This window comes from Cupressus sempervirens, chromosome 6 (genome assembly GCF_028749045.1).
Source record: "Cupressus sempervirens isolate cs-2001-9-10 chromosome 6, ASM2874904v1, whole genome shotgun sequence".
Classification (NCBI taxonomy): Eukaryota; Viridiplantae; Streptophyta; class Pinopsida; order Cupressales; family Cupressaceae; genus Cupressus; species Cupressus sempervirens.
The window spans coordinates 116,667,676-116,694,408 of NC_143123.1; the positions used below are offsets into that span (position 1 = coordinate 116,667,676).

The 26,733-nt window shown below is 35.9% G+C and overlaps 1 protein-coding gene across 1 annotated transcript; it reads right to left on the reverse strand.

The window, feature by feature from the left end:
* Positions 1–2: 2 nt before the first annotated feature.
* On the reverse strand, positions 3–26,528 carry LOC149551487 (serine/threonine-protein kinase 52-like). Its single transcript, XM_089786981.1, has 7 exons — positions 26,194–26,528; positions 25,439–25,963; positions 23,662–23,783; positions 23,134–23,336; positions 22,740–22,914; positions 893–1,027; positions 3–791 (listed from the first exon to the last, which is right to left on the reverse strand). The coding sequence occupies exons 2-7, from the start codon at positions 25,770–25,772 to the stop codon at positions 585–587; spliced, it is 1,176 nt and encodes a 391-aa protein (XP_089643107.1). The 5' UTR covers positions 25,773–25,963; positions 26,194–26,528; the 3' UTR covers positions 3–584.
* Between the last annotated feature and the right edge of the window lie 205 nt (positions 26,529–26,733).

The window sequence follows — 26,733 nt, forward strand, 5'->3', positions numbered from 1 at the left end:
AATTGATTCAACTGTTGTAGATTATTATACCAACTAGGGTAATCATTTCAACAAATCACTCCTATTCCTCACTGCAATGTCTCTGGTTTATTAATGTGAATACTGCATATTACAATAGCTTAACTTCTCTCTTGCACCAAACCACTTGACAACAAGTGGAGATAAAACTCCCTGTTTGTACATACAGGAGGAGACCCTCTGTTATTTCCTTTGGGCCAGCTACAGCAGGAGAGATGAATTGCCCGTGAAAGTCTCTCAAATGACCAAGAAAACTCAAAGGCAGTGCAGTCCTGTCAACTTAATTTCAACATTCATCAGAATATAACTACAGATCTAACCTCTAATTCATCTGGACCAGATTCCGAAAAGAATCGATCTGGTCTCACAGGAAAAGAAGAATCATATACTGTTGTGTACATAAATTAAATCTTAATCATTTGAGCCAAAACATTTCAGTGCTGAGGAATTACTTCCATCTACATGTCAAACCAACCAAGCAAAATGAGGAAAAAATCATGCTTCCAACATACTACTTTTTATGGTAAAGGTTGTTGTAAGCCTTTCCATTCTGTTCTGCAGGTAAATTAATGACCACGGTGCCATAAAAAGCACAAACATCCATCAGGTTGATCAATAGGGACCATTCCTTTACCTTTATGTATATCTATATTCTCTAACAATTGAACTACCTCATCCATCTCTGGTCTCTTATCAGGATTTGCATCCCAGCATTTTTTCATGACATTTGATAGAGAGCTGGGGCAGCACCGTGGAATTTCGGGCCTTAGATTCTGAAATAAAGAAGCATGAAATTAAATTAACCAGTCAACAACACCAACATGCTAAATTGCAAAAGAAATCCAAGTAGTGAGCATCACAATATTTAATTTACCTGTCTAACAACTGCAGATGTCATCTCTGCAAAACTGAGATCAGCATAAGGCATGTCACAGCAGTAGACCTCCCATAGACAGATCCCAAAGCTGTAGACATCACATTTCCTGTTGTATGGCTTCCCATCCAGAACCTGTACCAGATCAACAGAGAATCAAAACATAGGCTACTGTAAATAATGTAGCGGAGAACTTATCGAAATCCCATTGTCACTTGAAAATTTAAAAATTCACTGAATACACACTATTTCCATACAACAATACAGAACCAAGATGGAGATCAATTATCCTACAGGTTGATTGATTCCGAGGAAGTGTTAAAAGAGAAATGGACAATTCCAGCTGGTCAAGATATAAAACAGAAGTCAACATATACCATCCAATAATGATCTGTAGTATCTTGCAAGGTGTGTTACAAATTATAGCAAGACAGAAGAAGAAAAATAATGGAAAGTGAACCGAAAAAATCTACAAATGGACATAGAACCAATGGGACAAGGATCTACAACACAGAGACTGGTGATAAAAGAAGCTAATTTTATAATGAAGTTCATCATAATACTGTAACTGGAAGCAGAATGTACATCCTAGAGAAAAATGAATAAGAAACAGGGAAAACCTTCTATGAACTAAGGAATATATTTATTAGAATCTAGTAAAGAGAAAACTCCTCAATACACACCTTGCTCCAAAAACCGTATGAAACCTAATCTCTTGCTAGATATTCCAGCCATATTGCAGGAGCTCTAGACCTTAACAAATTTCATTAATAAAAAAAAGAGCATAAAGAATCGTAAATGCTAAAAATTCAATCAATAGAATCACTACGAAGGCTCTTACATGAAAATTCAAAATAGCATAAGACATGGACAAGACAGGCACAAGCATATGTTATGAAAATTACATAAACATTTGCATATTACATGAAGACCTTTGGGGTACAAAACAGCCAATACATACTCAAGAATCTAAACAAACAGGCAAAAATAATAAAAGTAGAAAACTCAGTGCCAGAGCAAGATTGTTCATCATGTTTACCAAACATAAAATAGCAACTAGCAAATATTAGAATGAACAATCAGCAAACATACATACACAAGAATATAAACAAACGGACAAACATTTAAAAAATCAGTGCCAGAGCAAGACTGCTCATCATGTTCACCAATCATAGTAAATCAATTCACAAATATTAGAATGTTACACCAATCGGTAAATATGCTAGGGAACTGAAGAACTCTTACAAGCTCAATTCTCTCAGGAAATAATACATCATGAGAAATATTTAAAGGAGACAGAGCAATGAAGAGAGAGAAAAAAAAGACCAATATAATATACAAATGGAAGACATCAAAAAATTGACCATTTGGGTCCCGCGGGTTTAAGAATCCCATAGGTTTCGTACCAAACCTGAAGGAGAAAAATGTTTCTTCAAAAAAAGGATATATGTGATTTAACTTGAAACCGAACTTTTACAGAACTATTTCAAGGTTTACTGAGCAATCTTAAGTTCTTATCCTAACATGTTGATGATCATAAAAGATTATCTCCTCAATGAATATTTTTAACCATGAACCATGCAAGTCTAATTTGGCAAAGTTATAAAATGTGGGTAGATCTTGTTTTTGCCAATTCTGGTAATATGGCCAACTATTGAATTTCCACCTATTCTGCTAATATCACCAACTATTAAACAAACATGTAGAAAGTAGAGTATGTACACATTGATACAAATCCTATGAATTGGATTTCATAATTAAGTTGGAGAATCTTAACCCAGCCTTTGTTAAGAAATAGCACCAATTGAAATGGGAATATCTAAATCAATAACTAGCTCATTCTATCGAAATAAAAAAATTCAGCTCTAAAGTAAACGCCTATTTTAAAATGGCTGAGCTGTTCAGATTTATTTGTAGCAAATAGCTAAAGTTGCTCTTGCTTCTAAAATTAGAATTAGTCTTTCGCAAATCAGACTCTTTCCTACTAAAAAAAGCATTATTCCTTAGAAGATTAAAATCTCTCTTCTTGACAATTGGGCAATACATATGTTTCTGGTTCCCAATGTCCACTCTTTATCTCCATGGTATAATGTTTCAGCACATGTACTTAGCAAATAACTTGAATAAATATGTTCCGGAGCTTCAGTTCTTACCAAATAGAAACATTATACGGTAGCAATAGATTTTTTACACATGAAATATACAGCCCCAAAAAATTGGTTAGAGAAAGTATGACAAAAAGATCGAAGAAAAACCGATCACAGAACAGAAGAGATACTGTAGGAACCAATATAGCCTAAAGGCAAAATGCTCAAAATAGACGAATTCCCCCGCAATTGGGCTACATAAACAGTAATCTTCAATGAAGGAACGACTTCAGAAATCCCTGCTATGAGGGCCCAAACGGAACACAATGTAGCTCTCTCTCTCTCTCTCATATATATATATAAATGATGTGATAGAAAAGTCAAATATTGATCCCATCTTATCTAAACATAATTTATGTGTACCACAATTTGACTACTCAAAAACCCTATATGCATACCATCATATGTTTTGAAACATGAGCATTACAATGAAAAAATATTAGCAGAGGCCTATTTGATGTGATAGAAAAATATTAGTTCCATCTTATCTAAACGTACTTCGTGTGTAACACAGTTTTCACTACTAAATAACCCTATATACATACCATCAAATGCTTAACCTAAACACGAAAAATGAACATATAAAGCCAATATCACTTACAAAGGAATAGAGGTCCCAGTGTCCCATGGAAAATGTTTAGAATGTGAGAAGTACATATCGAAAGGAATTATGAACCATATTAATTATATCCTGCCAGAATTTACACAGATCCTATTGAGCTTGCTGAACTTTTTCTGCTTATCAATTTTTACCTTTGCCCCTCTCCAATACTAATCCAGATTTCTGAGCTTGATGACAAAGCAGGGAACCAGTGGAACATCGAAAGAAACTGAAGAAAAGCTTGCAAAGCAAGTAATAAAAGAAATAGAAAACTTACAGGATCTAGAGAGGAAATTATCTGGAAATGATAATGTGGACCTTCATATTGGTGTTAAAACTTGAAAGTGTCAAAAATTAGCTTGGTCCAATGTGCCGATTTATGTAATGAACAATGGAGACTCATTTTCCCATGTTAGACAAGACAGGTAACCACCAAATAGGAAATGCAAGATTAGACGTCACATAGTTTGGGAGGAACAAACAACACCACAAACCAGAGTAATATCCAAAGAAATTGGTGGAACAGCTGCAAGCATGGAAGAGCAGCTTAGTTTGTCTAGATAAACAAAGATGATGAAATGGACTTAAACATGGTGCCAAATGTGTGATTGAACTAGGCTAATATGCCAAATTTTGTAATTAGTGATGAAAGCTCCTTTCTCCATGCACACAAGAAGTGTGACAGCCAGATGTGAGATGTTAAGTTAGACAGCATGCAGTATAAGAAGTCTATGTAGTTCAAAAGAATCCTCCAGTGAATGTTGATTCCAGCTGTAATCTAAAATTTACCATTTTCATTAAAAACCAGTATTCCATGTTTGGTTTGTGGCTCATTGTACAGAAATGGGGTTAGTGATAGAAGATTTCACCATAGATTCTAAGCTTCAAATGCTTTGTTTTTTATACTAGTTCAAATTATAACATAGGTAGAATGATTAAATACTATGGTGGTCAATTAAGGGCTACTTCAGCAAAGACCTAGCCTCCTTCCATATAAACAAAACAGTTGGGTTGTGAAAGATTTGAGATAAAAAAGTTATCAAAGTTTCTAGAGTCCCATTCAAAAACTTGATAGTTAAAATAGGAAGCTACAAGATTACTTCAAAAATTTCCTGTAGCAAATTTTCTACCAATTCAATGGTCAATCAATCAAAATCATGAAAGCATGCCAGCAGTGCAATGAAACTATCAATTTTGATATTACCATCAACAGGAAGGTGCACATAAAGATTGTACATGAGTAGAAATAGCACATTATGATATGCAATGTATGTGGAAGATTCATAAAGTTAAGCGTGATTTCTGTGGTCCAATTCTAAATTGGTTTCAGATGTAACATGACAAACCCAATCAACGTCCAAATAAAATTGAACAAGCTTACAAACATGAAGATCTAATTCCCAATACTACCTTGAATGATCTGATGGATATTTGAATGAGGCCCATAGACTAACACCAAAATGCTGAGTGAATCATCCACATTTGGATAAGATACATTTAAACTGTTTTGGTCTCGTACTTCCCCCTTCAATACAATCCCAGTATCAAGAAAACCAAATATGCTTAATAGTAACATGTTTGAGCATCATAGCATGTCTAGATCGTTTACCTGAATAGATAAGGAACAATATAAATGACTGTATACTAGAAGTGAAGCAGTAGATGCTAGAGAAAAATGACCAGTTATGCAAAAAGATTACATACAAACAATGGATATATTGTCCAACATGCAAATATACTCATTTGATGCATGGATACTGGAATGACAAGGCAATCAAGAAAGAATTGCTTAAGCAATTTTGTTTGGGCCATTCACAGGTGCAAAAGGAGAAAACCAAAATAACAGCTTAATGAATAAAACATGGTGGTATAACCCAATTAATACAAAACAATGTCCTAAGATTCTGGCTGAGAAATCAAATGGTGGTCTTAAATGAATTCTAGATCATCCAAATGCCTTATTGAGGCAGATTTTTCAATAAATGATGGATATCAACCCATCAGATATGTTTTTACTTTCCAGCTCACAATCCTTCTTTATCAATAAACTGGCATGATCCCACATGATTCTGGGCCTGAAATTGACCGATAGCCATCAATTCCCACATTTTGAACCAAAAACGGACATCATTTCAGCATAACACAAGAGAGCAAAATGTGGGAGTCTATGTCCATATGTGAAAGTTAAGTCCATTTTATGTGGATCTGGGATTTTTAAGTTCTCTTTCAGTCTTTTGATTTGGATCTTGCTGCTTATCCCAAACCCCACTCCTCGCAGATGGATCTTTTAAAGAGTGATAAGTATGAAATATCAGCCAGGAATATGATTTTCAATTTGTGATATGTTGTGCCACAGGTGATTTTCTTGCATTGGTTAGGACTGCAGATGAGCACCTCAATATATGCTTGTGACTTTCATCAATCGCATAAATGGTAATATGATTAAGACTGAAGAAAATTGAACAAATTGTATTAAGGGTAATATGGTATACAAAGGAAAATACTTGCATCAATCTGAAGCAGAATGTGTGCTCTTGGTGTCTTTTACTCTTCTATGCTGGTAATGGTGAACTTTGAAATTCAGAGGTGAGGGCAAGTGGTTCCCTTACATTCTTTAGGTGTTATTTTAGTCCTTTAATGAGGCCTCTTTCAGCCTCTCTGTCTTCTACAAATTTTGGTCTCCGTCCAAATTTCTCATATAGAGCACATCTTCTTACTAGGACTGTTTCATTTCTTAAGGTGCCTCCTTGAGTATCGTACTTACGCCTTCCTTCCTATTCATACCTTCCAACAAGCAATGAGGATGATAGAAGATCAAAACATAATTTCCCATTGAGACAACTGGTAGAGATATATTCCAGGCCCTTCTTTCTCATGGATATCAAATATGCCACAAGATCTTCAACTCATATGTACACCCTCAAGAACCTTTTTCCATTAAGCTTCCCATACTCTCCATGAGCTGCTTTCACTCCTTTAGTTCTTAATGCTTACCAATGAATTTGCGCCTTCATTATGCAAAACTTCTCATACAATTCTGGATTTGAAGTACAATGGTCAACCATCTTTTCACTGCACTCTCCTATGGAGAATCTTGCTCATGTGTATTTTTGCATCTACATGATAGTGAATGAAACAGAAAATCATATTACATGTGTTTTTTAAGAAAACTTGATTGCTCTTGATGAGTGGATTTGATTCCTCACTTATTCAAGACCTCTTTACTTGCATTTGCCATTACATCTTACTATGAATGTTACTTCAGAGTAATATTGACTTCAAGGGCCTCATCATCTTGCAACTTTGCAATAAACATGTCACGCCATCTTTCTCCTCTTCAATATAGAGTTGACTGTTTTGATTGTACCAAAATCAGTGCACATCTTACAAGCCCATCCTTGCAAGCTATTAAAATACTCTCCCCAAGAATCCAAGCATGAGATTATAATCATTACTAGCTTGTCACGGTGAAGAAAATGCATTTGCAGCAATGTCCCCTTCCTCAATTCTTTCTTGGTGAGCCTCAATGCTTCTTGTGCCATTGACAATTGACCTACAGTTATAGTCTCTATGTCTTCCCCACTTGGTCTTATAGATGGCACAACTTTCTTCAATCGCCTCTATACTTGCCTGTGTTAAGTTGAGAATGAAATTTCAACGCTTTGCATCCTAATGCCTGCACATCTTGCAATGACTGATAATTCTTGCATATACTCTAAGAATATATCTTTTCCAATTCTTGATAAATGATTCCTCTCTTGTAGTCTTCCCTACCTCACCCACCGTGATAGTTTGAAAAGTGGTCTACAAGTTGCAATATATATAAAAGTTCAGGTTCTATAATGATGAATTGTTTCTTCCAATACATAGATTGACACAAAAGATTGCTTTTCCAACAAAATGCACAGTAATAAAGATCCCAACAATTGTATGCTTATGGCAAATTCTTAGTACTGGAAAAAAACAATGAAAGACGTGTCTTTTGCATGCCTCCTTTGGCTGGGCTTGTTTTTCCATCTTGCTTGGACATCCGAGCAATTAAGCATACAAATTTTTATTTTGGTCTCCTTTGCATAATACGAATAGAGTGACAACATGCCAGCTTCTCCTCCATAAGTCCACTACTCCTGTTTTTGGAATGATGTCCACTAATTGGTGATGACCTTGAGCCTTGACAAAGACAATTTTGCTGATGCTTTCACCATCTTTGGTCATTGTTTGCTGCAGGGTTCACTTGAACTCCTCTTTGAAAAATACTCTTAGATTGTATTTAGAGCACTCCCTTACCTCCATACTGTCAGCAACCAATCCCTAGGCCTCCAGATGGTGGTCTTCCTCACCTCTATGGGATTGATCATCCCTTTCCATCTTTGCCATTATAGCTTATCTTCCTCAGCAGCTTGAGCCACTATAGTCCAATTAACTCAGATTTTATTTCACCTGATCTAGTCAAGATCCAAGATATTTTTGTCCATCCAATGACCTGAGAAATTAATCGTATTTGGGTATCATAAAGAACTCAAATGTTTGTGACTTTCAAACAAACAGTAGACCTAAATTTTTCATGAACAAACATCAATAAGTATTGATACACATTTTCCTCCATTATTAATGAGATAAAAATAAGTTTTCTGATATTATTATGTACAAAATGGCATTTCTTCTTGGCCCTTCAGAAGAATTCTTCAAATTTGTCTCTGTATTGTTTACCGGTAAATTATAAAAACACCCTTCACAAGCTGTACCTGACTTTGTATCAGTTTTTTCAAACCTTAACCATTTTTGTCTTAAACATCAAGGGTAGACTCCGATGAAATGCATCAACAAGTCTTAAGCACTCGAACTCATTTATGTTGCCATGCTTTGCAGTCAGATCACTTTTTACTTGTACTTGTATTACTTGCATTAAGATTGTTTATTGCTCCATCCAAAAGCTCTGCAGCCATAAATTTCTACTATCCCACAATATACTTGATTGCGTCTTTGTTCTAGTAATTCTACTAATTTTCACCAGCAATTCACTAAAAGAGATTTTTCCTTTAACCCAGAGGCATATAGCATATTGGTGATAGTTTTTACTTTGCCTTTGTTCAGCTTCATGGATACCTATCTTGAACCTTCTTTGTTATGAGAACAATGGCTCCTCCTAAAAAACTTACTCAGATCCCACTTTTCTTTTTGAGATTTTTAAAAGCCACCTTAGTTGCCTTTAAAATATCCCTTGAATCACTACACTGAAAAATATTAGAAGCCACCTTAGTTGCCTTTTAACTATTCCTTGAATCACTATACTGACAAATCTTTACATGGCTCCAGTGAAGATAATCAAGTGCTACATTTCCCTTGTAAGAACTTTATTTTCTTTAGGTTTGCACTTGAAAAAGAAGACATGTTAACTTGAACTTGAAACTTGAAAAGGAAAGCATGTTCACTTGAACTTGAATCTTCTTTTGTTTTCTGTAGTTTTTATTCTTGGAATATAGTCTAGTTGAGTTCCCAAACTCTAATTCATCATTTATACCAGCCACTTCAAACTATTTAGTAGTGAAAATCTATCTTGGGAGTAACTCAGCAAAGAAAACGAGATTTTTTTAAGTTATTTAAGGAGAATTTATGTTGACATAAGGTTAAGGAGAATTCAGAGGGGAAGGGGGGCGATAGAGAGAGAACCTAATATTTTGACCAAAAATTTGTGGAAAAACCCAATTGAATTCAATCATCCATCACCATTATCAGGTCAAAACACATTTGACCATGTCCATCAAAAAAATGCGCTTTATAGATAAAAGAAATGACCTGCATCTAGAGTCAGATTTATTGTAACTAACTTGCAAGTTCTGCCTCTACAATATATAATATATGTAATTCTCTTTACATGATGATAATCATTCCACTGATACCCAAAGCTCCGTTGTTTCACTTTATAAGTCTTCCTGCTTTCTTGTCTTCCAATTCTTTTAAATTACCTTGGAAAAGTTACCAGTCTTTTATTGTCAATATATCTTGATATTGTATCACCACAAAATATCTTTTCCACCTAGATTATAAGAAAAACATGAACTATTTATGCCTTCCATGACACTCAATACATTTATAAATGCTAAACAAAGGCAGACTGTTAACACAACTTCCAACAGCAACAATGAGTCCTACACAGTCTCAATCCCTGCAGAATGTTTTTGAATTTTAGTTTGGACAGTGGTAGCTACCTTGATAAAATGTCTTTCTATTGGACACTAATTGGCAGAAGGTACCTTATTTATGGCCTTATTACCAAACAATTATTTTTTAGTTTATCCCATTTTCATTGATTTTTGCAATACCTGATGCCAATTACAAATAATGATAGTACGGTTCAAAATTTGAAACCTACAAAATGTTTTGTGGGAGAAAGTTATGGCATAAGAGCAAACACGGAGATTAAGTGTGTTCTTTTACAAGATGGAATAGTAAACAAATTCTACACTATTTGTATTAAAAAAACTCAAAAGCATTGTTGTAGGGGCATTTAGGACATTTAAATCAAACCTATCAAACCAGCAGTTCTTTATATTATTTTCCCTGGTTATTCATATGACCATTTATTTTTAGAAACAATGTGAAAAAATCCTTCAAGAAGAGTTGAACCCTCAACCTCTCTTCCAGAAAGAAATACAAAACAAATTATCTTATTTATATTATTATCCCTGGTTATTCATACGACCATCAATTTTAAGAAACAAATGTGAAAAAATCCTTCAAGAGTAGTTGAACCCTCAACCTCTCTTCCAGAAAGAAATACAAAACAAATTATCTTATTTATATTATTATCCCTGGTTATTCATATGACCATCAATTTTAAGAAACAAATATGAAAAATCCTTCAAGAAGAGTTGAACCCTCGACGTCTCTTCCAGAAGTAAGTAGAAAACAGATTAACTGATGTATATTGTGTAGACTAGCAGTACTAATCAGTTTTTTTTAACTATTTGATTTCAAAAGAGAATTAAACAGTTAAGGTTTTGAAAAAGAAAAACAAATTAAGGAGTATATCAGAACATAATCCAGAATTTATTTTTACCAATACCTAAACTGTGTATGATTTTTGTTCCAGATTGAACCCATAGATCTTATGCCAGACATCCTTTTGCCTCACATTTGCATATTTCAATATCTTTCAACACTGCAACTATTATGATGTCTCTCTGTACAGCTTCCCCTCAGTGTCTCTGTAACATTTTCAGCATATCCTATGTTGCCCTGCAACCTCTCTTCAGCAGCTCTAGTAAAAATAAAGGATCTGCTCCTCTTCAACACCTTGCAGAAGGTTTCCTACAAGTTTTGCCCTTAGCAAAATTCTAATTTATCAGCATAGCCTAGTTTCAAATCTGCTTTGCTACCATGCGAGCGCTATAAAAAGTTAAATATGCAAGCATCCACAAATCAACAACAAAACAGCGAGACAGATCCAAATAACATGGATGACTATGAAGACACAAGTGCCATCAATACAAAGACACAAATTTGCTTTGGTACCACACGGGCACCATAAAAACATAAATATTCTGATTTATCATCATACCCTAGCTTCAAATTTGCTTTATTAGCATTTGTGCACTTTAAAAACATAAACATGCACAAATCAACAACAAAACAGTGAGATGGATCTGAAAAACATGGATGATTATGTAGTTGTTAGCATCATCAATACATGGCCACAGAAGCAAACTTGATAATCATGACAAGAAAACAGCCATGCATCATTAAGGTGGTCTCTAGCTGCACATCACAGACCAATGCACCATAACAGATAATATCTCCCAACAAAAATAGATGCAAACTCATGTAAACTTAAGTGCTAATAGTTGTATTTAGGTTGAATATTAAATTTGGCATGAATATCAAAGTACAAAATGTTCAGCATCATGTATATAAGAGTCAAAAAATTCATGGATTATAAATAGGAACTCATCTACAAAATGAAAAGAGAGATTAATCAAAGGTAAAGTTTATTTTGACCTTTTTCAAAGTCTTTTCATATATTTCCAAGCTTTCTAATTCTTTTCAAGATCATTCTGATTTTTTTTTAAGTGTTAATCAATTTTATAAGTTCTAGGGTTGCATTTTTTTATTTACCATAACCAGGTATTACATTTACAACCTTTGTACTTTCCATGTAACAAGAATCCAAAGTCATCAGATTGTCTTGTTTTGGTCAACACATTGGCAAAAATGTGGTCTAGGTCTTGGTTCTGAACCAAGATAGTTAAGGGTTCATTGAGAATTCAGCTTAGGCACCCAAGATACCATGGTGCCCAAGAAAAACGCTAGGTAAACCTAAGCTGGGCATAGATAGACCTACAAGACCCACCCAAATTCTTGTGAATTTCAACTTTAAAACAATAAAACACAAATATTTTCATTTACCTAACTTTCACTCTAGGGTGCTTCATTTTACTCCTTTCGCCTAAGTCACTCAAACTACAATCGTTTTACAAATATATGTAAGTGAAATACTATTTTACCCTGGACATTAATCTTCTGTTCTTGAAGGTTGTTGGTCGTTTCCTCTAAGTGAAGGGTTTGCAAAAAAAAGAATTTGTTACAAGAAAGATGGGACTGAACATACAAGATATATAAATCAAAAGTAAGTTATGTGATTTTCGAAGTTTTATATTTCTTTTTAATGATGTTTTTTATATTTTGTGTACATAATATACGAGTTGATTGTTTTTGCTTTGTGATATTGCTATCAAGATTTAACTATGCAGTTTTTCGAGTCAAACTCAATGACCCATGTTTCATGAGTAGTGTTTCAACATGAATCCATCTCTCATTAGAATAAATGGAACACTTAGCACTCACTGGATCTAGGTGATGCTCACGGAGGTGAAGCACCGAGACTTCCCGAGAGGTCACCCATCCCAATACTACTCTAGCTTGATGTGATGTCCCCTTTTTCTAAGACATTATAATTCAATGTTGCGAGCTCACTTCGCCTAGGTTTCAAGGGGTGAGAAGGTTCTTTACGGGGTTCAGTTCGAGATTTGGCCTAGACATTTCCAATTTCAGACCCATCAAAGTAGTTTTGGCAGGTTGTCTGGATGCTTACTATTTTTAGTAAGTAAACTGAGCTCGATATTTTTGATACGTCAATGTTGGTTTGGAAGCATCTCGCCAAGAGCTTTCCAACGAGCTATTGCACGTGCTTATCCGAGTTCGTTTGGTTAGTTATTTTAATGACAGACGATTATATGGTTTACTGGCTAAGTGACTTTTAAAGTTCATTTAACTTGTCACTTTATTTTAAAAAGGTACTATGTTCACTTAAATGACTAAAGGACAAAAAAGTGCTTTATCCCACATTGCTTAGAAGAGCGTGCATCACATTGGGAAAAGTGATAAAGGTACAACAAGCCCCATTTGGGATGATATGAAGATATAATATTTAAAACAAATATTAATATGGGAACTGGAAACAGTTGTTGGTTATCTCTTCGAGGACGCAAACCCTTGAAGAAGCTTTTGAAGGTTGGACGTAAACCTAGCATTGTTACAGGTTTTCTCTACATTTGCCAATTTGATTGTAATTTATGTTTATAAGATTGGGTTATTTGGATTATTGCATGTTATTGTATTGCTGTTATATAATACAGTAACGTCCTTGGCGGATATCTGAGTTAACTCCTGGTTTATATATGTACTTTCTGAATATTGGGGGAATAAAACAAGCTTTTCTGAGTTTTTCTTGTATGTAATTCTGCTGGTTAGAAATCGATTAAAGTTTTAAAATTTATATGGAATATTGGTTTTCTGCTCGGTTTTAAATCTGCACTTTAATATCAAGGGTTTTTTAGAAAAATATTTGGAAGGGGATAGTACACTTGAGCGCACATAACTACAAAGTTTCCTCCATGGTTAAACTTAAACCCACTCTGCTTGCAACCCCATTTGCAAAACCTTCACCAAGTGTTGTGCCTTATGAACCATTCATTAGAAAGCCCCATAAGTGTTTTTCCTTTGTTTTTCCTTTGTTTTTTCTTAGAAAAATATTAATGTAGAATGGCAAGAAGTTATAGTTTGGTTAACCCAACACCAGATGAGTCATTCAAAATGGACGCAGCATCACCTCTTTGGCAACATACTTTTACAATTGTGCAACCTATTGGAGGTGGGGGATTTTGTTGGCATCATAACCTATTCAGAAACAAATATAAGAGCTCACATAATTTAGTGAGAGCTCACTTATGCACCACTAGACTAGGAATAATAATTCACTCAAGACTGAATAACAAACGAATTTCCAAAGGAACGACTTATGACATAAGTCAAATTAAATGAGGTTGCCATGTAACAATGCAAAGGAAAGATAACATCCTTTATCTAAGACAGGATCACACAAGTCTCCTAATGGATTTACAATATCGGCTCACCCACATTATTTCATGCCACCTCATCTTCCTAGGAATCCTTCCCCCTTAATCTCCTATAATAAACGCACAATTGGAAAGGTCTTTTAAAATGAGTTTAGGAAGTATTCAAATCACTACTCATTGCATTTATAGAAATGGGCTTCCTTTCAACCTTGTCAAATCACCATTAGATGAAAATGAGGACAATGATTGTTAACAGACTTGTTGATTACATCAGAGTTAGGTATGAAAAGGTGTGCACTACCTGTCTACCATCGAAAACACTTCCACAAAGCCATCATTGACATCAATGAATGACATGTCACCCAAAACAAGAGTGTCCATCATTTTTTAATAGATGGCAGGATACCAAAAATAGGTTGCTGATTAATGAATCATGAGTGATTGGTTTACTGGTTTGTTCTTCCATTAGCGTGTTCAATGATATTACTTAAGGGTAGCCAATAGATAAGATCATCCCTAGACCACCTAGGATCCAAATCATTGATATCAAAGCCAAGCTCTTTCTTGGTGCATATTCAAACACACAAACAACAATAGGAGGGTTGCACACTCAATTCATTGAGAATTCATATAAAAATTAAAAACAAAGTAAAATGATCGATGAATGTGCAGCTAAGGGCCCAGTGAACATTCAAAGAATAACTCGAGTTGGAAATGCAATGCCATGAACTCTTGGGTAGTTCCACAACTTTTGTCATCTTGGACCAACACAAGACCTTGAACAGCATGATCCCAAGCAACACCTAAACCCTTTCAGAATTTTAGTGAATCTAAATATACCTTCATTTGAAGGCAAAATTGATGGCACAATGTTGGACCCTTAGATTTAAAGCACACTTCTACATCAACAACTTCACTAATGCCAAGAAGATTTCCTTTGCAACAGTAAAAATGTCCATCTCACTGTCCCATTAATGGTAAACACTCAACAAATAATGTTACCAAGATCACCAATCTATAAGAGCTTGGGATGCCTCTATCAAAGTTCCACAGGACGAATTCTATCCTCATAACATTAAAAGGCTACAGTGATGAGAACCATTTGAAAACCTACATGAGAACATTCCAAAGTGGATTGTCCCCTTACATCCATAGTGAAATTGAGTTCATCACTTTGGTGCTTTGGGTAGGGTAAAAAGTTGCAATAAGGTGATATATGGTTGGTAGAACCATCACACTAGCCCCCGTAGTGATGTAAAATGCTGGACAAATCCCAAGCAAGCTATGTTACCCCAAGTTTCTGGGACGAAGGGATGGGGAAACAAATTTCTGGGACGGATTTTATTTTCTCGGAGCAGGGGATGGCAGAGGATGGCAGAGGGAACAGCTATATATAAAATAGAGAAAATTTTAAATATATAGGGAAATTTTTAATACTTATTTAAAATATGAATAAGACCTTAACCTATAATGTTTGTGCTAAATAATTTTACTATAGAGTTCACATGAAAGTGGAAATCAAGCAAATTATCAAGCCTGAAACATTAATTTTACAGGGCAGCCAAGGGAAAGATTCCCAAAACTTTCTGAGTTTCCAGGACATGCAAGAAACGGGGACGGGTCAAATTTTGCCAGAAACGTGTCCCCAGGTAACACAGCAAGCAAGTTAAGGAGATTGACCAAGAAAAATAGTGTGTTACCACTAGCACCCCAATAACTGAAAGTCTATATGTATGTATGTATGTGGGAAAGGAAGTGTCTCTTCCACATTAAGTGCTTGATCAACAACCAACCCATTCACATCATCATTTAGAATGTCATTCAAAAGAATGTCGTCGCACATGATGCAATAAGACACCCAAGTCTTTCTACTACACACGCAAACCCCTACTCTCCAAGATGGTTGCAGAAAGGAAAAGAAAAGTACGCTAAGTCAACAATACACTTTCAAGTATGCAAGACAAATTCATTTGTCACATCATATCTTTGGAATTCTACGACATCATACTCAGAAGACCATAGGTGAATGATTGAGATGATGTTTACCATTCGAAACCACAAGAGTGGGCAATATACATCAGCACTGAAAAATTCATCTCTACAAAATGTTAGCACAATATACACCTGAGTTCATGCTTCTCATGGTCACCCAGAGGCAGTTGTATAATAACACCAAGACTATCACAACAACAATAGCTTGGAAAGATACTACAGCAATATGGAGACATATTAAAAAAAACAACGGTCTTCCAACTCCGTGCAATACAACATTAAATCAGTTCGGTTCCCAAATTACCTCTACCTAAGAGTCCTCTATACTACAAATCTATTTAGTGGAATGAAGAAGCCTAGCGGCAAATCTAAGAGCTACTCAATCAAAGGCAATGTCCAAACTCTCTCTTCTCTTTGCAACAACCTGATAGTCATTAATGATTAAACCTAAAAAGGATCAAATGGCACCTAAAAATCAAATATCTGCACTGAATGAGACACCCAAGTCTTCCTACTGCACACCCAAACCCCTACTCTCTAAGATGCAGAAAAGAAAAGACATTCAGCTGAGTGAATAATGTGCATTTAAGTATTCAACACACAATGCCAACTGTCAGTTCATACCTTTATAATTTGATGACATTATACTTGGAAGACCATATCTAAATGATAGAGATGGTGTTTACCATTAAAAACCACGACAGTGGGCAATATACATCAGCACTCAAAAATTCAACCTCCACTATTCGACATCACAGGGCACATTAACTTTGCTATCTGCAGTATTAATACAATATACACCTAAGTTCATGCTTCCCATGGTCACTTAGAGGCACTTGTATATGCAAGCACATGAGTGCTAGCAATTTGTATGATGACACCAACAGTATCTTAAGGGCAAAAGCTTGGCAAGGCACTGCAGCAATATAGAGACATCTTTAAAGACCACAAGGGTCTTCCAACATTCACATAAAATCAATTTGATTCCCAAACAACCTCTCCCTACGAGTCCTCTATACTAAAACTCTGTTTGGTAGAATAATGAAGCTTGGTGCCGAATCCAAGAGCCAATCAAGGCAATATCCATCCTATTTCTTCTCTATGCTACAGCCTGGTAGTCATTGAATGGTAAACCGAGGAAGGATGCAATGGCATCTAAACATCAACTGTCTACTCTCAATATGATCACACCAAAAAATAGTTTCCTTTGGCTTCAACAACCTTCTAGACCAGCCCCACAATGCAAAATACTTCACCGAGATCAAAACATTATTAGATTATCGTCAAGTACTAGTTCAAACTGAAGATATTTGGAAGACAACTTCAAAACCTAGACGGGTCATATAAATGGATGGTTATACAATTCAGCTTGACCAATGGGCTAGCAACATTCATGTACCTAATGAATGTTGTCTACAGCCCTTCACTAACTTCTTTGTCATCATCTATTTGGATGACATCCTTATCTTCAACAAGACTTAGGAGGAGCATGTCAGTCATGTCTCAAACGTACTAGATACCCTACAACCAAACAAACTACAAGCCAACCCCAACAAATGCACTTTTTATTGGACTATTGTTAGTATCCTAGGTTCTTGCTATATTTAGTTTGTTATTTTAGAATCTTAGTTAATGGTCATTCAGTTTCTACTTTTCAGATATCTTAATTAGTTTATTTTTACTCATTTATATTTATATGAATTTGTTTTTTTGGTTTATGTAAAAGTTTTTGGAAAGTATATATATTTAGGTATTTGGCTAATTACTTAATACAATCATTCAATTTTTTAGAGTTTTGTGGTATCATGGCAGGCGATAAGGCATTAAATCTTTTGTGCACTTCTACCCAGATATAATTTCCACAAAAATTCCTTGGAGAATTTACGTATAGAAGTTATGATGCAGGAGCATCTTGCATGGAAAAATTATTGGCAAAAAAAAATTGAAAAAAAAAAAAAAATTTGGAGGAGAGAGAAAGTGACGAAAATTAGAGGAGAAATAATAAATAAATAAAAAGGGAAAAAGAAGAAAAAGAAAAAAGGAGGAATTTCTATTTTCGAGGTGCATAGGTGGCATAAAATAAAAAAATGAGAAATTAGTTGTCATTCCATTAATCAAGGTGTGTAGGTGGCATCTTAGAAGCTTGTGGAAAGTTTCTTAAATCTTGCATTTAATATTTGTTGTGATCCATAAAGGAAATGAATTTTCTAATTGGGCCACATGGTGGTGCCTAGTTGTAATTCTAGAAGGTTATGGAAGTTGTAGAAGGTTGTGGAGGAATTCTAGAAGGTTGTGGATAAGTCATGCATGGGGTGGTAAGTGCCTATTTAAGCAAGGCATATGAGCATTTCTAAATCAAGCTCAAGGAGAAGCTCGAGGAGTAGAAGGTTGAGAAGGAGAAGCTCGAGGAGTAGAAGCGTGAGAAATAAAAGCTTGAGAAGTAGACGCTAGAAGGTGTGAAGACTTCAAGATGTGAAAGCTCTAAAGGTGTAGCTCTTAAAGTAGAAATTCTTGGTGAAGCTCTTGGTGTGAAGACTCTTATTTGGGATTTCTCTTATGTTGAAGAATTTGTAAACTTCTTTTTGAAGAAGTCATAACTATGATATCATCTTGTGGGTGTTGTAAGGATCTTCAAGTATAATATAATTGCTTGTGAAGCATTTTTTTTATTTCTCTTGGTCTCCATATTGTTGCACTCTTGATTGCGAGTGGGTAAGGGTGGTGTGGCCCTCTATCAAGTGGTATCAGAGCGGGAGTTCCTGAGTGTACAAGCAAATCGCCGAAGTGTGAGGCAGTTTGTACCAGGACCTTGGTTGGGTGAAGTTTATTAGAGTGGGAGTTCCTGAGCGTGTAAACAGATCGCCAAAGCTGAGGCAGTTTGCACCAAGACCTTGGGAGGACATGCAGATTGATCAATGGATGCAGAGATGGAATACTAGACTTGTTGAGGCATGATTGTGGCGAGCTGGTGGATTGCAAATCCGTTGTCCTAGACTTGTGATGTGGTTCCTAATTGTTCGTGCAAGGTGGCAGGTTGCGATATGATGTGCAAACAATTCGAGGTTGTCACAAGGAGCGTGGGAAGGATTTGTTGCAAAGGGTTTACGAAGATCTTGGGAGATGGCTCCAAGAGGATTGGACCCTAGGATGATTGCAAAAATCCATGATATAGTGGAGAGGAATTTTTCTAAGATGATTTCTCGGTTGGATGCTAGATTGGCTGATCAAGCTAAGAAGGTCAAGGTGGACGGGGATGGTTTTGCTGATCAGTTTGTGGAGCCTGATGCAGAACCTGCAGAGCAACTAGAGGTTGTTGCTAAAGATATTCCTAATGTTGTTGATGCTGGGACAGATGTTGGTTTTCATGATCAATTGGTTGAGTCTAACATGGATATTGTGGAGCACTCAGTTGTAGATGATCTAGTTGATGTTGGTGGTGACTTGTATGTTGCAGAGCACTTGGTCGTGGATGATCCAGTTGTTGTTGGAGGTGAGTTATGTATTGCAAAGCATCTTGTTGTGAGCAATGAGGTTGCCGGTGTTGAGAGTTTGGCATGTGTTGATGGAGATCTACATGTGGCTGTTGATGTGGGGTTTGTTGCTATGGGTGTGAATTCACTAGTTGCTGATGTGGATGAGAGTTTTCTGTTGAAGCATTATGTTCAGTTTGTTCCTGGGAATGAGCATGTTGATTGGATGGTTAAGATGCTGGTGTGGAGGATTTGCATGGTGGTTTTGTTGTCCCTATTGAGGTGGAAGCCTTTGGTGAAGATGAAGATGGTGGTAGATCTTTCTTTTGGTGTCAAAGTGTGGGACACACTTTTGTATCTACTGGGGGAGTCTGATGCAGGAGCATCTTGCATAGAAAAATTATTGGCAAAAAAAAAATTGAAAAAAAAAAAAAAAAATTGGAAAAAAAAAACTGGAGAGAGAAAGTGACGAAAATTAGAGGAGAAATAATAAATAAATAAAAAGGGAAAAAGGAGAAAAAGAAAAAGGGAGGAATTTCTATTTTCGAGGTGCATAGGTGGCATAAAATAAAAAAATTAGAAATTAGTTGTCATTCCATTAATCAAGGTGTGTAGGTGGCATCTTAGAAGCTTGTGGAAAGTTTCTTAAATCTTGCATTTAATATTTGTTGTGATCCATAAAGGAAATGTAATTTTCTAATTGGGCCACATGGTGGTGCTTAGTTGTAATTCTAGAAGGTTATGGAAGTTGTAGAAGGTTGTGGAGGAATTCTAGAAGGTTGTGGATAAGTCATGCATGGGGTGGTAAGTGCCTATTTAAGCAAGACATATGAGCATTTCTAAATCAAGCTCGAGGAGAAGCTCGAGGAGTAGAAGCTTGAGAAGGAGAAGCTCGAGGAGTAGAAGCGTGAGAAGTAGAAGCTTGAGAAGTAGAAGCTAGAAGGTGTGAAAGCTCTAAAGGTGCAGCTCTTAAAGTAGAAATTCTTGGTGAAGCTCTTGGTGTGAAGACTCTTATTTGGGATTTCTCTTATGTTGAAGAATTTGTAAACTTCTTTTTGAAGAAGTCATAACTATGATATCATCTTGTGGGTGTTGTAAGGATCTTCAAGTATAATAAAATTGCTTGTGAAGCATTTTTTTTATTTCTCTTGGTCTCCATATTGTTGCACTCTTGATTGCGAGTGGGTAAGGGTGGTGTGGCCCTCTATCAAGTTATGTGAAAGTTCTGTGGAGCAATCTTCTAGATGATTTTTTCAGTTATAACCTATATCATCCAAATCAATTGCAGCGCCTAATATATCCTGAACATTGTTTGTGCACAAACAAAGATTATATCGCACAAAGACAGGGTCATTGAGGCATTTCTAAGCTAACTCATTCCTCTTCTTCATGTGGATGGCCTCGAACAAGCGCTAATTGCACTTACAATTAAATGAAATAAAAATCATCACTCCTTGGCACAAAATTGCTGCAAATGACTTCATTGAAGTTGGGAGGCCATTTTTTCACTAGACAAGCAAAATAAATCAGTCAAAATGAAACTGGAATGAGTTTTTTGATTTTCATCCCAAGCATTGTATTCTTCTCCTGCTGAGTTTTTGGAGAGAGAGAAAAACCACCAGAAACTTGGCGAGTTTTTAGCAAAAATTCGGCAAGTGAAGTCTGTGAGTTTTAGGAAAATATGCTTACCATGCAAAAAAATTGCAAAGTAAGACCATTACTTTGACCACATAGGATCTGGATAAACTGCAATAGTTCTTGTTCATTGTCTTGGAAAAACATTTGTTTCCCTGCTATTCCTTCTTTTTGTTTTATCAGAAGGTTTCCAGCAATGAGTCAGCCCTTCTCATCCTTTTGTACTCCCCCTATACTTTCGTTGGTCATTAATACCTGAAATTTGTGTACAGAGCTAACTATTAGGCCAATGATACAAGCTTTGGCACCTGTGACTCAGCTTGGTAATCAGTGGGTTTCCCTAGACTCACCAAGCATGATAGCTATGATGCAACATGTTCTAAGAAGGAACAATCCAGAATAATGGAAAACACAAAACTAAACCTCGCGGTATCAATAGTAAAAACTTGTAACACTTCATAAAAAAGTGACAAACCTTCTGGAAAACATATGAGCACCAAGACGGGTCAATTTCAGGAGCAGAATGAGTGCTACACTTCACTAGAGATTTAATCTTCCAGACTCACACAGACAAAAGATATTTATCATAAGACAATATATTTGTTATTTATTCCTTACTTGCAAAATCCTAACAAACAACCTGGATACATACATTGACCAGAAGTTCAGTTGATGGTCCCACACCTTAAAAGGTAGGTTGTCGGACCCACAAACAGAAACAGTGTTATGCCCAGTTACATAACTAAAGGCTGTCGAGGCCTATTACCCGATACAGTCATTATTATTGGAATGGTAAATAATGAAGGTCGAAACTAATAAGTAATGGTAATTTCTAAAAAATAAAGGTGTATTCGGTCTGGACATTCTTTCATGTTTTGAAGTGGTTTTATTACAAAATCATTTTTTAGTTTACAATATATTTAACTCGAAAAAGGAATAATAGCTTAAAAGGTAATCAAAAAAATGCATAGGAAACTACAAGTAAAAGTCATATAATAAAATATAAAAATGTATCCAGATTATAAACCTAAGCATATTTATACCATATAATTGCTCCATTTTTATCTAATAATTCTTCTGCGAAACTCAAAAAAAATCTGCATGATTTGCATGTGTTACTATTATATATTATTTTATATTTTTGGGGAAATAAACCAAACAATTTGGAAAGAGTACATTTGGAGGCTTAATGTTTGAACTGTTGTAGTGGAGTTTCCGCATGTGTATTTTTCTATTTAGGTACATATAATATGTAACAAACAGCTAATAATTGAAAAAGTAAAGAATTATATAGTTGAAGAAAGACAAAGGATGCACTGGTAAGAGAAAAGTTGACACATGGAAGCTTTAAAGTTTAAAGAATAAAGTTATATTTAGTATTGATCTTCACATATTATATCTAGGCCATTAGGACTCAAAAATACAGCAAGCTATGGTAGCAAAAAATAGAATGGACAGATAATGACTTAAGTTTGCTAAGCTAGAGTGAGATCCTAGAGTTGTTTGAATGTAACTAATTCACCAATAGCAACAGGAAAAAAAAAACCATCAAAGATATACTTTTGAACATGATCATTCCTGTAGAAACAGAAATCCCAAAAAAGCATCAAATTCAGCTTCTAGAAGATTCAAAAGTTCGTAATGTACCTCTGGTGCCATGTAACCAAGAGTTCCTGTCTCACCAGTCATGTCCTTGGGATTCTGGGCCTCAACACGTGCAACTCCAAAGTCTGCTATCTTAAGAGTCCGACTTTTGTCCAGCAGCATGTTTTCTGTTTTAACATCTCTATGGACTATCTTTTGTGAATGAAGATAGCTTAACCTGAAACGGATGAGAAGTATAAAGCTAAACTTATAATACATAACAACTGTATAAATTGTAATATTGTCAAGCTTGATGATAACAATTAAAGGACGAAATGCTACTTTGGATGCATATTAAAAGGCATTACACACTTAATCAAATTATGTTTAGTTAGTTCTACACACATTCATTTCAACAACTACAATTGTGTCTATGAATAATATGAAAGAAACTCACCCTCTCGAAAGGTCCAATGCTAACTGGATCACAACATTATAAGCAAGTTTTTTTCTCCGGTTTTTGATGAGGTAATTCTTCAGTGTTCCTCCAGCGAGATACTCTACAACAACACAACAAGCATTGGATGGGCCCTCAAGACCACCTTCAGTATCATTTGAACCATGCATAAGGTCTGAAGAACCCATTGAAGCACCTATAAACTGTAATAGAAATCAAACAGAAAGCTTAGAGAATATAAACACTGGTACAGCTAGGTTGAATCCAAGAGCCTACAGTTTATACGTGAGATGAATCTAACATATAAAAGAGAATTCAGTACCACAAAAAGTAATGCACTCAGAAACTGTGTAAAGCAGAACTGTAGTGAATACTCTTAACAAGAAAAAATACATTAAATTTCATAAATAAGCATTTTTACCATATTTTGTTATCCAAATGTGATGACCTCATTGGTAAAAGATTACCAAGGCAAAACCATGGAACTAAATCCAAATGCAAGAGAATTGGCCAACACTGGGCACATACCGTTGTCACATTTGGATGGTCTAGTTTATGCCATACGGCTACTTCTTGTCGAAATGCAGTCCTCATTGCAGCTACCTCAGCTGCTGTTTTGGTTTGCTCTTCTCCCCAGTCAAGCAGTTTTACTGGATGGTGAAAGAAAGAACTGAGTTTAATGGTAAATATATCTTAATGGTATATATATTTTTGTCCTACAGCCTTATCCAACAAGCAAGCGATCCACAACTACAATATTGCCATAATGGTTACACACACATATATACACACACAGCATTCCAATCAAATTCTGCAAGAAGAAATTTGCCTCAAAAACAAGTAAAATATAAATGCAGATACACAAAGCCACAATTGTACTTTGACGTCTGGAAAAATGTACATGATAAATATCTCTGACAAAGTCGGCATTCAGAACATTGGAATGCTACCTTATGACTGAAACCAAAATCGTGAAGGAAGCAACCTGAAAAATCCTGGCCAGTTTACTAAGATATATCATGTTATACTATAATACTACAAAGGTGAAAGAGTCTTTCTATCCTAGGCTTTAAATAAAAAGAAAGATCTAGCAAACAAGTACAATCCTACAATTGCTACCCTGATGTCAATATATAGTGATTGTTCATAGCCAGATTGGAACAAAACAGTATATTAATGGATTTCAGTATGCAATCAATTAAGCTTCAGAAGATAACAGTGGGCAAATTTCCTATTCTCAAGCACCAGCCTAAACTGTTGTGAACCATTCTGGCTAACAGTTTAAGGAGTGAAGAGATGTTGAAGCTAAGACCCACATACAACCATTGTCAACTAGTACCCCATTATAAAAGATAATCTGCCTTAATCACCAATAATTGCTGGGAATACTACATAAATATTGGTCTATGCACCCAACTACAAAATGAAAAGGAATCAGCACCGGTGTACAATATCGGTAATGAAGTGCTCTATAAAATGATTAAAAATATGCATTTAATACCGATATTGTGAGCAAACTCTTTCCAATATTGCAGAAATCCACAAACTAATGCCTCCTAAAGTTTGGCATGCATCCTGAGTATAAAATACACTTGCTATAGATCAAATTCAGCACCCAGAAATGGTAAAGGGATGATGCCATTTTTTCAGCATTATGTTTACCATACCTAATGCCAAACCCTCTTACAGGGTGCAAAGAGAGGAAGGCCAGAGAGCTTTTAATGTTTGCAGAGCTGAGGTGATTCCCCTTACAATTTGGTCAAATCTGCAGGCAACCGGGATTACCTGAACTCCAACAACCACTTGTATCCCGTGTAGGACATTTTCTCCACAACGATGTTTGGAACTGATAAGTATGGATTAGCATTTATGCACCTAGCCTCACCAGCTTTAAAAAAAAAATGGGCATCATGAAAAACATCAATTGAGCACTAAACTACTGGAGAAAAGCTGCTAGGAGCATTACTGCTGAAGCAAACAAGTAAGACAAATGTGTTACTATTGTATCAAAGGAGTTTTCTGAATGGTGAGGGCTCGTCCTTTTCCCATTGTTGACAAGAATTCAAATAATATTGTAATATGTGGATATGATCGTCAAAGGACAGGCATTAGAGACGAAACTATTATATACAAGGATCATATTCAAAGCAAGCATACTTAAATAAAACTCAACATGCAATGGATTTGAACCATTGCCTCACTGTGGAAAATGAAAAAGATCCTAAGAATTGGAAAAAAAAGAAAATAACTGCTCAATATTTAGATCACAAAAAGCAATAGAAGCTAAAATGCCAGGACACCGTACCTGCAACATCCTTGCCATCAAAAACGCCTCTGTAAACAGCACCAAAAGTGCCTTGGGCTATTTTTCCTTTCAGTACTAACTTCTTGAGGTCAATTTCCCATTCCTCCTTTGGTCGTTTAGATTCTTTTTCCATAGTCCATACCCTACTCAAGTGTTTCTCCAGCTGGGCATCCAGATTCTTTAGATCAATCTGGTCTGCTCTGAAAAACCCTTCCTTCTTCTTGGAGCTTTCACCACCCTTGTGAAGATCTTTCACTCCATTAGCCATATTATTCTCATCCGGTTTCCCATTTCCTAACACTTCATCTGTCTTCAATTCAGAATCGTTCTCCATTGTTTACCCTGTTGGAGATCGTCTGGGATTTTAACGAAAGGAGAGCTCAGTGTGCGTCTCCAGTAGCCAGGCTTTAAATCTGCCAATTTGACATACGACCTGCGTCTGTTTGAACCCTGATCCTCTACAGCTCAGGATCGACAAAAGCAAAACAAAACCTGAATCCAGCTGCTAGGACTGTCCAGAACGGACTGCAGGACACAAGTGACTGTGTGAGTAAAAGCTGCTAGATGTAAAAAGTCATGGAAGGCTGCCACCTATAATAGTACACCCACAATGTCGGATGGCAACCCACCACACATTGTTACAATTCCCCCCAAATTCCGAAACGTAGTTCAATTGGGTACTGCAAAAACACAATTGGGCAACGGATGGACGAAAATTCTCAATTAAGGGACAAAGGTACATAGAAAAAGCTTACCTTTTACAGGTCTTGGGATCAAATCCCCTACCATCAGATTGGCTGGAACCTCAATTCGAATGGATTCATAGTATTTGGTTGAAGGAGATACATCCAAGCGTATACAGATGGATCACGAGGGACTTGTCTCCCCACTGCACTCATTGAGTCAAAATCCAACAAGGCTTCCAACTGACAGGAAACGATTTAATATTATTATCAACATTGTTGTTATGGAAGAGGCCAGTGAAGATCCCAAGGGCAGAAGAAAGTAACAGATAAGGAGATCATCGGGATGGAGATTCGGAGAGTGTGGACGGATCACGCCGAGGAAATTTTAGCTTGGAGAAAAAGGTAAAGAGAAGATATTTGATTATTGCCTAAAATCTTTGAAAACTACCATCAATTATTCACTCGTTAGGGTGACACTATTTAAGGACAGAAGTCTTCTATATTTATCTTCTTGGTTCCTTTTTCTTAATTATGTTTGTTGGTTGGTTGGCAAGTGTGTTTTCAATCGTCTTAAAATGTTGATTACTAAAGATTTAGTTGTTTAAAGGT

Coding starts and splice junctions, on each gene's coding strand:
- LOC149551487 (XM_089786981.1), bottom strand. CDS start 25,772: ATGGAGAACGATTCTGAATTGAAGACAGATGAAGTGTTAGGAAATGGG. Junction 23,784..25,438: donor TGATGGCAAGGATGTTGCAG/GTACGGTGTCCT, acceptor TTCACCATCCAG/TAAAACTGCTTGACTGGGGA. Junction 22,915..23,133: donor GCATTGGACCTTTCGAGAGG/GTGAGTTTCTTT, acceptor CATCCGTTTCAG/GTTAAGCTATCTTCATTCAC.